Source organism: Mytilus galloprovincialis, chromosome 2 (assembly GCF_965363235.1).
Source record: "Mytilus galloprovincialis chromosome 2, xbMytGall1.hap1.1, whole genome shotgun sequence".
Taxonomy (NCBI): domain Eukaryota; kingdom Metazoa; phylum Mollusca; class Bivalvia; order Mytilida; family Mytilidae; genus Mytilus; species Mytilus galloprovincialis.
The window spans coordinates 34,844,157-34,858,312 of record NC_134839.1 but is presented as its reverse complement, the minus strand read 5'-3'; the positions used below and the strand labels follow the sequence as shown (position 1 = coordinate 34,858,312).

At 32.6% G+C, this 14,156-nt stretch overlaps 2 protein-coding genes across 3 annotated transcripts in view; both read left to right on the top strand.

Moving 5' to 3' along the window:
• LOC143063456 (uncharacterized) overlaps positions 1-14,156 on the top strand; it is a 132,413-nt gene that overhangs the window by 30,117 nt on the left and 88,140 nt on the right. The gene's annotated exons all lie outside the window — the stretch shown is intronic.
• The window catches only part of LOC143063454 (nonsense-mediated mRNA decay factor SMG9-like), a 29,171-nt gene continuing 15,032 nt past the window's right edge, over positions 18-14,156 (top strand). For both annotated transcript variants that reach the window (XM_076235617.1, XM_076235616.1), the window contains exons 1-6: positions 18-220; positions 2,631-2,699; positions 3,618-3,741; positions 8,659-8,753; positions 9,352-9,464; positions 10,006-10,117. In XM_076235617.1, the coding sequence (XP_076091732.1) occupies positions 95-220; positions 2,631-2,699; positions 3,618-3,741; positions 8,659-8,753; positions 9,352-9,464; positions 10,006-10,117 (639 nt within the window). In that variant the 5' untranslated portion in view covers positions 18-94. The remainder of the gene's footprint in view (positions 221-2,630; positions 2,700-3,617; positions 3,742-8,658; positions 8,754-9,351; positions 9,465-10,005; positions 10,118-14,156) is intronic.

The window sequence follows — 14,156 nt, the reverse complement described above, 5'->3', positions numbered from 1 at the left end:
CGAAATTGTTCCTATGTTTTAGAATTGCTGAATTTCCTGTCAAATTGTTTTGATGAATTTATTTTCTTATTTAGAATTTGTTCAGCGATAAAACATGTCAGAAACTTCAGATCATCGAGACCATCGATCAGATCGAGACCGTGACCGTGACAGAGGCGGTGGTGGAAGACGACGCCCGAGGAGACGAGATATGTTGCCAAGTGGAAGGGGGAGAAAAGTAGTATGTTGAAAGATAAATTAATTATGCCACTTTTTTTTAGGGTCCTGGTAGTCACTGTAGCCATTTCTGAATTTGTATTAATAATCACAGAAAGTCCAGGTTTTAAACTAGTAACAGAACCATTGCTCATTGTGGTAACAAGACACTTCGTAATTCTAGACAAATCAGCACCCCGTTCAGAAGATTGGCATCTATTTTGGACATTTCAGGATCAGCACATATCATGAATATCAGCACTTGGACAATTTTGCTCCTCGTTTTTTGTCCCCACAAAAGGAAGTAGAAGAGGACTTAGTCATGTTAGTTTTGCACTGTGTCTGTCTGTCCATCTGTCAGTCCAGTAAATTAGTTTTCAACACTTTTTTCATCATACCTGATGATTTATATTAATTTGATATTTAGAGTATTGTTTTTAACATGACAAATTACAGATCAAGTATTAATAATTAATTGTTCTTATCAGATGATTTTGTGCTGAGTTATGGGCCTGTTGACTTAGAAAATTCATTAAAACAGAGACATATATTATATGTCTCTGATTAAAATAATCAGTTTTCTACACTCTTTTTTGTCATTCTTGAAAATATTTATTTGATAATTGGTATCAAGGGTCTGTATACGGTTATATTTGCCAGTCTTGTCCCAGATTAGACGCTAAATCGTAAATTCAAAATGATGTCATGCTAAATAAAGCAAGTGCAACTAATATCATAAACATTCAACCACTATCATACATTGTCATAGGTAAAAATAAAAAAGCTAATGATTTCCAGTGAATTTGTTAAACAAAACTAATCCTGGAAATGAGTCCATAATCATGGTACATGTAGTTGCTTGTTTTAGTATTATTGCGAAACATCCTGTATTAATTTTGTCTTCAAAATCTAAAGAAACAGAAGTCATGACTTTTGAGTCATTATAATCATTTCATTTTTAGACTGTTGCCTTCCCTTAATTGCTCTTGAAAGATTTTAGGAAAATGGTAGGAAAATTCATGAAGTAAATGAAATGCAATAGTTAAACAAATTAGTTGATGCTACCAGAATGACATGTATGAGCATACTCCTGCAGTAATGTGATTTTTACCCCTATTTTTTTTTTAAAAAGGCATCAATGTTTAGCATGTTTAAATCAATTTATCTCAAAATGACAGAAGGTGAAAAAAATTCCGGTTCCTTGATTGGTAATATATGTCATGTACAAGTTGCAATTTTGGTTACAACCTGTACAAAAATATTGTACAATTGTTATAATTTGTACAAGGCTTAAATACAAGTTGTAACATGTACAAAAGTACCTTGTACATGTTAGAAATGGTTTTAACCTGTTCAAAATTTGAAAAAATACTAATAAAGCAGAATACACCTGCCCGATTGAAATTAAAAATCAAAGAACAATAATCAAAGGCAAAAGAAGTGGCATTATTTAACAGCATTCATAAAATACTGCATTTTCATACATTTTAGAAACAAGTTTGTTTCACTTGTTGCTACAAGACAGAGACATGTGACACCTTGAGTTGCTCAAAACTTTCATTCTTCTACACCTACCAGACTTACACATGTTACAACTGCCTTTTTTACACTGTCAATGCAGAAAACCTTGACCTCCACTCAATGATAACTTACACACTGTCTTTCTCACACTCAAATTGCTCACTATTCAAGATACCATACATGTAGGAACTTTTCTCCGTCTATATATACATATGACTATTTGATACATGGAGTATGTCAACTTAGTTTTTAAATATTAATTCCAATGGTTTAGTCAAGACAGTGTTAACATTGCTAAACATTGCCTTTCATAGAGATAGAGATATATCATGTATATACTTACCAGAAAGGTAAAAATAATATAATTTAGTAAAGTACATTAGGTAGGTAGGTAGGTAGAGACATTTTTGTGTGTCCACTCTTTTATTATCAAGATTGTGTCATTTAAATGTATTGCACAAGGATTGCTACATGTACATACATTGACATACCATTCTGACTTGTTTGTTAACAGGAAAGGGAATGAGCCAACTGAAGTTGATAAGCCACCAATTATTCAGTTTGACTTGTTTATTAACCATTGTAACAGGAAAGGGAATGTGAGCCACCTGAAGTTGATAAGCCACCAATTATTCTAGCAAAGCCGTCATTTACTGATTTTACTTGTTTATTAACAGGAAAGGGAATATGAGCCACCTAGGCCACCAATTATTCTAGCAAAGCCGTCATTTACTGATTTTACTTGTTTATTAACAGGAAAGGGAATATGAGCCACCTAGGCCACCAATTATTCTAGCAAAGCCGTCATTTACTGATTTTACTTGTTTATTAACAGGAAAGGGAATATGAGCCACCTAGGCCACCAATTATTCTAGCAAAGCCATCACTTACTTATTTTACTTGTTTGTTAACAGGAAAGGGAATATGAGCCACCTGAAGTTGCTAAGCCACCAATTATTCTAGCAAAGCCATCACAGGAACAGGTAATGTATCGAGCTAATTTTAAAGAACATCAGAAAATGTGTTCGTACCAGTTTGATATCAGGGAAAATTAATAATCATGACAATTTTAGCAATTTTAGGGATTATGTGTTTAGAAAATTTATGTAAATGGCAATTTCTTGTGCTTAAGAGACCAGGGTTAACTTTTATCCAAAAATAAGGTTAGCAATAATTATTTTAGACCTCTGACGATTCTTGATAAGGATTTTTTAGGAATCACGGTAAAATTTTAACAAATTTGGCACTAATAGTAGGTGAAAATTGCTGTTTTCTGCCTGATGGTAAAGGGCATTCCTACCCTCATGATTACAAATGTAAACAACAGCAGTAAACAGTACAGCCTTCAACATTGAGCAAAATCCATACAGTATAGAACCTATGAAAGGCACAAAATGTAGAACAATTCATAAGGTAAAGAAAACCAATGCCTGATTTTTGCCAAAACAATTCATCAAAAAAAGAATTATTGGAGACTTGAAGGCCTTTGAATAAGACAGGCACTTAAAAAATATGGGATTACTTTTTTAAAAATCATTTGATTAAATTTGATTCTAATTATCTCACAGCCAATTAAGAATTGTGTATTATTCACTAGAAATGATTTAGGTAATCTTATATCAATTTTAACTCAGTGAAGTTAACATATATTATGCTACATGTGGATGTACGTTGGAGGTAAACTTTAACAGCCATAGATATGTACATCTGTTTGTCTGAGCTCAATACATGTATGGATATATAGATCTATAAAATTGAGAATGGAAATGGGGAATGTGTCAAAAAGTTTATCACAGTACTATTGTTTACAAAGTGAATAGAAACCATTATTTTGGAATGATAGCTGCAAAAATGTAGATATTTAGATTTTTCAGTAATGCTACTTTACTTGCTTCTTGTAGACACTGAGTCAAGTATCAACAACAAAGTCACAAGATAAACCTGTTGTCATGGTGAGGAAAGATGAAGGGGAGACTACTCCACAGTTACACAGACATTTATCACAGCAAACACTTATCTCTGACAGTAAATATTTATACACATTTATCACAGCAAACACTCATTTCTAACAGTAAATATTTGTTTTTAAGAGAATATCTTATTTCATATCTAAATTTGACCTTAATATACAATTATTTATATTTTATGAGGTTGATAAATATATATTCTACCACTGCATCAGTGTGATAAATTTGAGAATGGAAATGGGGAATGTACCAAAGAGACAACAACCCGATCATAGAGCAGACAACAGCAGAAGGTCACCAACAGGTCTTCAATGCAACGAGAAATTCTCGCACCTGGAGTTGTCCCTCAGCTGGCCCCTAAACAAATGTATACTTGTTCAGTGATAATGAACACTGTGAATTATATTAGAAAGGAGCAAAGACTGGTGTCCAGAATATGAACCAGCATACAATGAATTAAGTTGTGTAAAAATGATAAATCTGTTCGGCTAAAGATGTCAAACGCTATTCGTGTTAATTACCCCGAAAAAGATAGGGTATATCAGGGTAGCGACTGACGTCTGACTAAATAGTAGAAAGGGGCTGAATATTGAAGTACTACTTTTTGATAAATATTCCTAAAGTAATGAACTAGAGAAGTTCTCGCTCGGACACACACTCCATAATCTAGTATATTATAAGAGCACCTCCCTTACTACTATCAAAGAACTGGTTATTAACTTTTGTAATAAAGCTTATGAAAATAATGGTATTAATTATTTTTGGAGTGTTAAAAATTCTTTAGAGGTTTTAGATAAAATACATGCTTTCAATGGTCCTTACAATTCTGTTGACAGTTATGATTTTTCTACTCTGTACACTACACTTCCACACAATCTTATAAAGAAAAAGTTTTTGTATTTGATAAAATGGTCTTTCGAAAAATCTCATTGTAATTTTATTTGCTGTAACTCGTTTAAGGCCTTTTTCTGTAACGAAAAAGGAAAGTATGCTAGATACACTTACTGGAAATGTGAGGATATGATTGAAGCTTTAAACTTTCTGCTTGATAACATTTATGTACGTTTCGGCGATAAAGTGTATCGTCAGGTAGTAGGTATTCCTATGGGCACCAACTGTGCCCCTTTAATAGCAGATTTATTTCTATATTGCTATGAATCTCAGTTTATGACCAAACTCAGTAAAGACCCATCATTGTTACATTTGGTTGATACATTCAAAAATACCTACCGTTATCTGGATGATATTTTTTCGTTGAATAATCCAGAGTTCTCTAAATATACTTCAGAAATTTACCCAAACGAACTTACTTTAACTAAATCTAACATAAACAGCAGCAGTTGTCCTTTTCTAGATTTAGACATTTCAATTTCAAACGGGAAACTTCACACTAAAATTTACGACAAAAGAGACGATTTTTCATTTCCTATTGTTAATTTTCCTTTTTTAGACGGCGATGTGCCTTTGGCTCCATCATACGGTGTTTATATATCGCAACTCGTTCGGTTTGCCCGTGTGTGTTCTGATGTCATAGATTTTAACGAACGTAATCAATGCATCACTGGTAAATTGTTGTGTCAGGGATTTCGATACCATAAATTACTTAAAACTTTTACTAAATTCTTTCATAGATACAAAGATTTGATTAGTAAATTTGGCTATACCTGTAGAAAGCTTATTAAAAATGGTATTTCTCATCCTAAATTTTATGGTAATATTGTACTTAAAGCGAGGAAATCACTATGTGATCCTTGTAAACTCATCGAACCTTTGAACAAACTTATAAGTAAGGGTTATCGTACCAATATTGTAATTAGATCTCTGAATATAGTTCACATTGGCACTAATATTGATTTTGTCATTAGCAAATTAAAACATAACTAAATTTCATTATCTTTTGAGGCGAGATGTATAGGGGACACAGCCACGTTAACTTTTATTTCTATAGAAGTCGCTCTTCACTATACTACTACCTGTCGATACATTTATTTTTGGCATTGCACAAGTCATGTCTTCTTTGACTATTAATGACGTTAAAATACTAAATCCCTGTGATGTGTTTTAGTCGATTTTAGTCTCTGATGCATGATTTTTTACTATTAATTGGTTTTGGCTTTTAACTAGCTGTCAGTAACTGCGAGTACTCTCAAATCGTATTTTCTTGTTAATTCGACCTGTTGATACTGTTTATAATGCTTTTTTGTCATTTTTTATTTATATGGATCTTGGCTGTATACCAGCTTTGATTATTTGTAATATCTTCAATTTTTCACTTATTCTTACAACATTTGTATAAACTTCAAGATTATAAAAAACCGGTTTTTTTCTAAAGTGAACATTGATTGGTTAAATATTTCTCAGTGTGTTTGAATTTATTTGATAGCCTTTTGGTCATGACTGTTTGTCTCTAATATTTAATTAACTGTGCATTTGTATTCAGATATCGCAGATCAAATTTATTCGTTCTTTGTGTAATCATACGTTTTTTGATTGAGTTAAGTCTGCTAATTGATATTTTATCGTATGTTTTTATATGTTGTGATGTTATGCTATTGTTTCAGAAAAAGGGAGAAGGTTTGGGCCCATTAAAACGTTTAATCCCGCTGCAAATGTTTGCACCTGTCCTAAGTCAGGAATCTGATGTACAGTAGTTGTCGTTTGTTTATGTAATATATACGTTGTTTCTCGTTTCTCGTTTTGTTTATATAGATTAGACCGTTGGTTTTCCCGTTTGAATGGTTTTACACTAGTAATTTTGGGGCCCTTTATAGCTTGTTGTTCGGTGTGAGCCAAGGCTCCGTGTTGAAGGCCGTACTTTAACCTATAATGGTTTAATTTTTAAATTGTTATTTGGATGGAGAGTTGTCTCATTGGCACTCACACCACATCTTCCTATATCTATAAACCTGAAGCACGGGGAGGCACTCTACTGTCTCCACACGGCATTAATACAATATTTATCCATTTGAGAAAATTATATTTTCAATTTAAAGCAAGTGGCTTGCCAAGCATTTTAAATATTAAAAACATAACTGTTGATGGTGGATAAATACATGAATGCTAGAAAAAAAAAATTGAAAAAACAAGAATTTGCATGTTGTCCAAACCTACGTCATTGATTTGGCCTTGGAAACTTTCTTTTAAGGTACACATGAGTTGTTCTAAATCTTATATAATCAAACACTCAGAATATTTCCTGAGGTGAATATATTTTTTTTTAAAAGATGATTCCTTCTGATTTTAGCTGAAAATAATATTTCTTAATTAATCATTTGAAGCACTTAAGTGTGTTTAAAACTAAGGAAAAGTGATAGATGAAAACACGCACATTCATTAGATACAAATGAAATTTGTATGATTGAAGATTTAGATTTAAAGATTTAAAAAAATCTTAATCTAGCACCTCATCTGTCATTTATGCACCAATTAGATAAAACTTTCAAAACTTCTGCAACATTCAAAGGAGTTTGGTTGGGTGTAGTTGGATCCCAGACTGAGGAAGGATGGTGGGGTCAGGGTATCATATTACAATAATTACATAAAATGTAGGTTTCATTTAAATAGTTTATTTTGATTGGCTTACAGCAATCTTGTGCCATTCTGAAAGTAACATTCATGATGACATGTGTTTCCAGAATAAAGTGCACAGGTAAATTAAACAAAAACTTTATAGAAATCATGTTTTCATGAACCTAGCAAAAAAATGTAACTACATGTAAAAGTATTAAATGCTTCTATTAGTAATTTTATAAGATTGTAAAAGCATAGATCGTGCACACATTTATGAAGGAAGTGCTTCTGCTTCTTCAAAATGGTCAACGATTTTACACCCCAATAAATCTACAAAGAGAAGCATTCAATTCTTAAGTTGTATACTGGTACTAAATTTAATTAAATTATGAACACAACAAGACATGTATTAATTATCTGTATAGATATTATTAGTTTAATACTAGAAAGATCACATTCATAAAAAAAAGTAATTTAATAAGTTCTAGTCACAGTAGACTTGCTTTACTAGTAAGATCACACTCCTAAAGTAAAGTAATTTAATAGGTTCTAGTCAGAGCAGACTTGCTTTACTAGTAATATCACACTCCTAAAGCAGAGTAATTTCACAGGTTCTAGTCAGAGCAGACTTTCTTTACTAGTAATATCACACTGTTAAAGCAAAGTAATTTTACAGGTTTTAGTCAGAGCAGACTTGCTTTACTAGTAATATCACACTCCTAAAGCAAAGTAATTTTATAGGTTCTAGTCAGGGCAGACTTGCTTTACTAATAAGATCACAATCCTAAAGCAAAGTAATTTTACAGTTGCTAGTCAGAGTAGACTTGCTTAACTAGTAAGATCACATTTCTAAAGCAAAGTAATTTTACAGGTTGAACGGGTTCTAGTCAGAGCAGACTTGCTTTACTAGTGAGATCACATTTCTAAAGCAAAGTACTTTCACAGGTTCTAGTCAGGGTAGACTTGCTTTACTAGTAATATCACATTCCTAAAGCAAAGTAATTTTACAGGTTCTAGTCAGAGTAGACTTGCTTTACTAGTAATATCACATTCCTAAAGCAAAGTAATTTCACAGGTTCTAGTCAGGGTAGACTTGCTTTACTAGTAATATCACATTCCTAAAGCAAAGTAATTTTACAGGTTCTAGTCAGAGCAGACTTGCTTTACTAGTGAGATCACATTTCTAAAGCAAAGTACTTTCACAGGTTCTAGTCAGGGTAGACTTGCTTTACTAGTGAGATCACATTTCTAAAGCAAAGTACTTTCACAGGTTCTAGTCAGGGTAGACTTGCTTTACTAGTAATATCACATTCCTAAAGCAAAGTAATTTTACAGGTTCTAGTCAGAGCAGACTTGCTTTACTAGTAAGATCACATTTCTAAAGCAAAGTACTTTCACAGGTTCTAGTCAGGGTAGACTTGCTTTACTAGTAAGATCACAATCCTAAAGCAAAGTAATTTTACAGGTTCTAGTCAGAGTAGACTTGCTTTACCTCCAGAGATGATACACCCTGTCAAACTTGTGGACGATAATCAGAACTGGATAGAAACTGGAATGGAGGTAAGATCTAAGGGGGTAGGGGTAGTGATGGTGGTGGTAAGGGATTGAGGTGCTTGATACATTCAGTCAAACTGGTGGACAATAATCAGAACTGGATAGAAACTGGAATGGAGGTAAAATCTATGGGGTAGGGGTAGTGGTGGTGATAGGAGGGGATTAAGGTGCTTGATACACCCAGTCAAGCTTGTGGATGATCATCAGAACTGGATAGAAACTGGAATGGAGGTAAGACCTAAGGGAATAGGGGTAGTGATGGTGGTGGGAGGGGATTAAGGTGCTTGATACATTCTGTCGAACTGGTTGACGATAATCAGAACTGGTTAGAAACTGGAATGGAGGTAAGATGGTGGTTGAGGCAATGGTGGTGTACATTTTATAGAAAGTAATGTTAAACTGTATTATTCATGTTATCGGAAATACGCATGCAAATATACATTTTTTTTTACATTATTCATTCAGATATATGTCTTAGATGCTTGTGAAAAATGTTAATCCTTGCTGCATATTGATTGAAACAATTGGAAAAATCATGTACATATGTACATACAAAATTATGTCACCAATTTTTCAAAAGTTATTTAATGAATATATATTACAGATGTTAGTAGATCAGACAGATTTCCTAGTCATTGGTGTTATAGGTGGGCAAGGTGTAGGCAAATCCACCATTTTGTCTTTATTGGCAGGAAACTCTCCTGAAGACTCTCTCAGGTAATAATTTAAAGTGATCACTATAGACCACGCTTGAGCCCTTACATTGACAACAGCATGTTTGCCATTGGTTTCTAGCTATAATTTTTCATATCACTCTTCTATGCTGAGAAAGGAAAGATCAAAGGAAAATTTCATAAAAATGATAAAGTGTGGATATTGTAAAAATGAGAAGATATCTTGTATATGAGATGGTAACTCAAATACATGTTAATAATATAAAAAAAAACTCTCTAAGGTTATTATCAATGACCCTAGTTACCTTTAAGTGGTCAAAGACAATGTTTATTGCCATGATAACAAATTTTTATACTGGTTTGATTACAAATACTATACTGATATATTCAAGGTGGACTCCACTCCAGTCTAAACTGGCTAGGATGAAGGTTGGTGATTCTATCTGGGAAGTCAGGATTCCTCCACCAATAAAAACTGACCACAAAAAACACAATAGTGCTGAAAGTGACATTTAACACCAATCTTTCAATCAATCAATTTATTAATATTAATGAAAAAACATTTTCACTTTTACACATTCCAGAAGTTACATATTTGCACCTCAAAATAGAGATTGCCAGGAATCGTGTGTCCACCTGACAGATGGCATAGATATGTTTGTTACTGGACAGAGGGTTATATTCTTAGATACACAGGTATGTCACTCTGGACACAGCTGGTTTCACTATTAAAGTCCTATTGAAATACATTTGCAGCTTAACCTTAAATGTGGGTTCATTTACTTTTGTTGGTTGATGAAAGCTTACACCTTCATTGATATTTTTATTTTGTGGATTTGCCAAAGTGGTAACAAGCCTAGAGAAAAATTGAACTTCACTGAATGTTTAAAGTCATAAGAAACGAGTGACCAGTGAAAAATAATGTTCTTCCAATTCTTGAACCAATGCATACAAACATCATAAACTTAGTCTTCTGTGCACGAATTTATCATTTTTTTCTTGTAAATTTCATATAATCGTCAATTTTTTTTCAATCGGTCTGTGTTGTTGTGAAAATATGGCAGGTAATTAAAGTTCGTGTTTTGAAGCCTAAGTTTAACGATTGTCACCTGTTTGTCAACAATCGACAAAAAATCAACAAAAAGCATTGAAATTGAGCACGTGTTTAACGTGTTAATCCAGTATAATAGTTTATTTTAAGGACATCCATGCATATTGTGATCACCGGATTTTTACGAGATGGGTCACACTGAGTTCACTTTGATTACGGAAAATATGTCGGGGGAATTGCTGGAAGGAAGCAATTAAAATAAAGTAAACTTCTTCTAAATATGAATAAATTAAAGAATTTTCTTCAGAAAAAAGTATATGTACATACGTTTTATAATAAAAACTATCCATTGAGTTATAAAAAAGCATATGCATTATTTTTTTTAATTTGAGGTTTCTTATGACTTTAAATGGTATAGGTGAAGTCCTAACACCATCTTGGATGGTAAATAACAGAAAACCTAAAGTCTATTCAATCAAATTAGCAAAATTTGATGAGGAATGAAGATAACTAATCTGAATGTTCACTTAAAAGAATAAATTTATGAGATTAAAACTTCTCACTAATATAAGTGTAGATTTTTTTTGCTTGATTTTTAATGTTTTTTTAAAATTAGCATTTTAAGGGGAGATAACTCTGAAATAATACATTTCTGAAGAATCTATATAACATTTTGCTTGTTTGTATTTAAGCAGGAAAAAATGCACAATGACCCTATCTTTTATTTTGATATTCTCAAAGCATTTACCAAAACCTATCTTCTTTTTAGTTTACAATTCAATTATTTAGTTTAGCGACTAATTACATTATGTATTTTTTTCTGTATAAGGCCAACATTAAAAATATCTGTTTCCCCTCCCTGACTGAGGTTATCAGGGTATGGGTAGGTAGGTAGGCTAATTATTTTATTTTATTTCTTGATATAATTTTTTCTACATTGAATTTTTACAAAATACAAAATTCAACAGGTAAGATAAGTCAAGAAAAGTGGGGTATTCCCTGATTTCAGTGTACATCCCAGTTTTCTGGTGTGAAAACTGTATACAGGTCCTCCTTTTTTTCCTATTTATTTTATGGTATGAAATCTACAAAAGCACACGTTCTTTATGTGATAAAAATGTTTAATGAAAGCAAGTGTTTAATTAGTTAAAAATGAAGCTTCTTTCAGGTCTAATTTGATGCATAACTAACAACAAAACAATTCCTGTGTTCACCAATTTATACCTTGATCATCAATTATGAGATGACAAAAAGATATGTTAATGACTTGGAAATTAAAATTCAATGAATAAAAATTTCAATAGAAGTGAACATAATTCAGTTATGTTCAGTTACACCTTGATCATGCAGCTACGTCAATTAATTCCTAAACACAAGATTTGTATGTTTTTTCGAGTTCTAGAAAAAACAAGGCTTCATGCACTTATTCATGTTTTTGTTGTTCCTAGAATACTTTGAGTATTTACAAATTCAACTGATGCAGTTATAATGTAAAACATGCCCTTTTGTAAATTTCATGCCATAAATTGAAAAATTAAAACACATTTAAACTGGTCTTGTTTACACTAGAAATCTGGGAGGTTCCCTGAAAGCAGGGAATTCATGTATCCAACATTTTCTGACTTGTGCCCAACCTGTTCGAAGAGAAGACAAAGTAGAATGATTTCAAAGCACGATTCAGACCATTTTTACTCAAGGATTTTATCCCTTAAACAGAAACAGAGGTTAAAGACAAAGCCTATCAAGGTGCACTCAGTGGGTTGAAAGATTCTTCAGATTTTTTATTTTCAAATATCACCCTTGCACACAACACAAATCGTGTGCAATGCATGTTTGTTTTCCTTGATTCCGTATCATATAGATGCTCCAATGCAAAAATGCCTGGATTTAAAACGCTTGTTGACTACAGCGTTGGAAAGGTATGACAAAAAACCAATGCACGTTTACTACAGCATCGGAAAGATATCACCAAAAACCAACATAGCAAAAAAAAAAAAATTTTGGACAAGGATGGCCAATAAATTTTTTCGAGTCGCGGCGATTTTACTGGGTCGGTGGTGGGAGGGGAAACAAACAATATTTTATTTTTGGCCTAATCCTAACAGAATGTGTCATTTTGCCACAACCTGTAGCTTGAGAAAATGCCCGGTGACCTATCATTTTTATTATATTTTTGAACATATCATTTTATAAACTACATTTTGGCAAAGTTTGAACAAATTCTATCATTTTTGGAAAGTTTGCTATAGCTTGCTATAGCAATAAACTTTCTTAAGGCATCGGCCTAACCGGAAAAGAGACAGCCTAACTTACTTTAGGAAGTGTGTCCTACTTCTAGATAATGTAGTACTGGTGTTTGAAAACTAATAATAGAAAGATGCTTTTGAAATTTTGAGCTCTTCTATTTTAATAGCATACAGCTTGAATAAAAAATGCACTGAATTTTCATCGATAAATCAAATAATTCAACTTCATTTGAAAGACGAACAAAAACGACTTCGCGGATCTGCGCTACGCGGAAAGTAAAATCAATACACACACGAGACAGCAGTTTCTACGTTATGATTTTATCGGTATTCTTCAGACATGCGTCAGATCCATATATGTGTGCCTCCAAACGGGAGTACTACAATCCCGGTTTCAAAGGTTTCCTACCTTCCTCCGGTTGAAGAGAAAATTAATAGCATGTTTAAAATATTTCACGAATGAGGGGGGGGCAAGGGGGGTCCCAATAACAGCAAAACAGCAAATTGATTTGGCTCATAACAGATAACAAGGAATTAAAATGGACAAAAACAGATAACAGTAAATGAAAAATTAAAATAATTCGGTCTTTGACAAATCAGTATTTCTTATTACGGATATAATCCTTTGTAATGCATTCCATTTTTTATGACTATGTTTTTAGTATTAATTTATGTATCTAGAATGTGTTTGAATAACTACTCAATATTATAATATTTTTTATACGCTCGTTTACGGAACGTATTATGGTATACTGTTGTCCGTCTGTTGTCAACATGTCGGACATTTAACTCAAAAACTCTTTAACCATTTGCATTGAACTTTGGGAAATTGTTTATATCTATTGACGTGAGCTCTTTTTTTTTTCTTTTTTTTTTTGATAAATTTTAGATTTTAAGTTTCTGGGTAATGGGTTTTTATTCAATAAAATTGGTGGTTTTTTTCAGTTTTCTGATAATATCTCAAAAATGCTTTCACAAAGCAAGGAATTTTGGTGAATTGCCAATCTAATTAAAATTAAATCCTTTAATTGCTCCTGTTCTGATATGTCGCGCATCAAGGGATGCGCGACATATCAGAACAGGAGCAATTAAAGGATTTAATTTTAATTAGATTGGTGAATTGCTTATATCTATTAACATGAGGTAACTTTCAATTTTTATAAATTGAAGCTCCCTTTGTTGCTAATCAAAAAAGTGACCAAAAAGAGTTTGAATATTCTGACTTTTTCTAATGACCATTTAATGAGATGTGTGAATTTTTCTTAAGAAAACTATGAGGCAAAGTGGTAAATAGGGTAGAAAAATCAAAAGCACCAATTATAAGCATGCAATTTATCAAGTACTCCGAACGAATTTTGACACTCTAAAAGCAATTTATTCCACTATTTTCAAAGGCCTTATTTGAACAATTTTTTATCAGCTGAGGTTTTTGATTGTA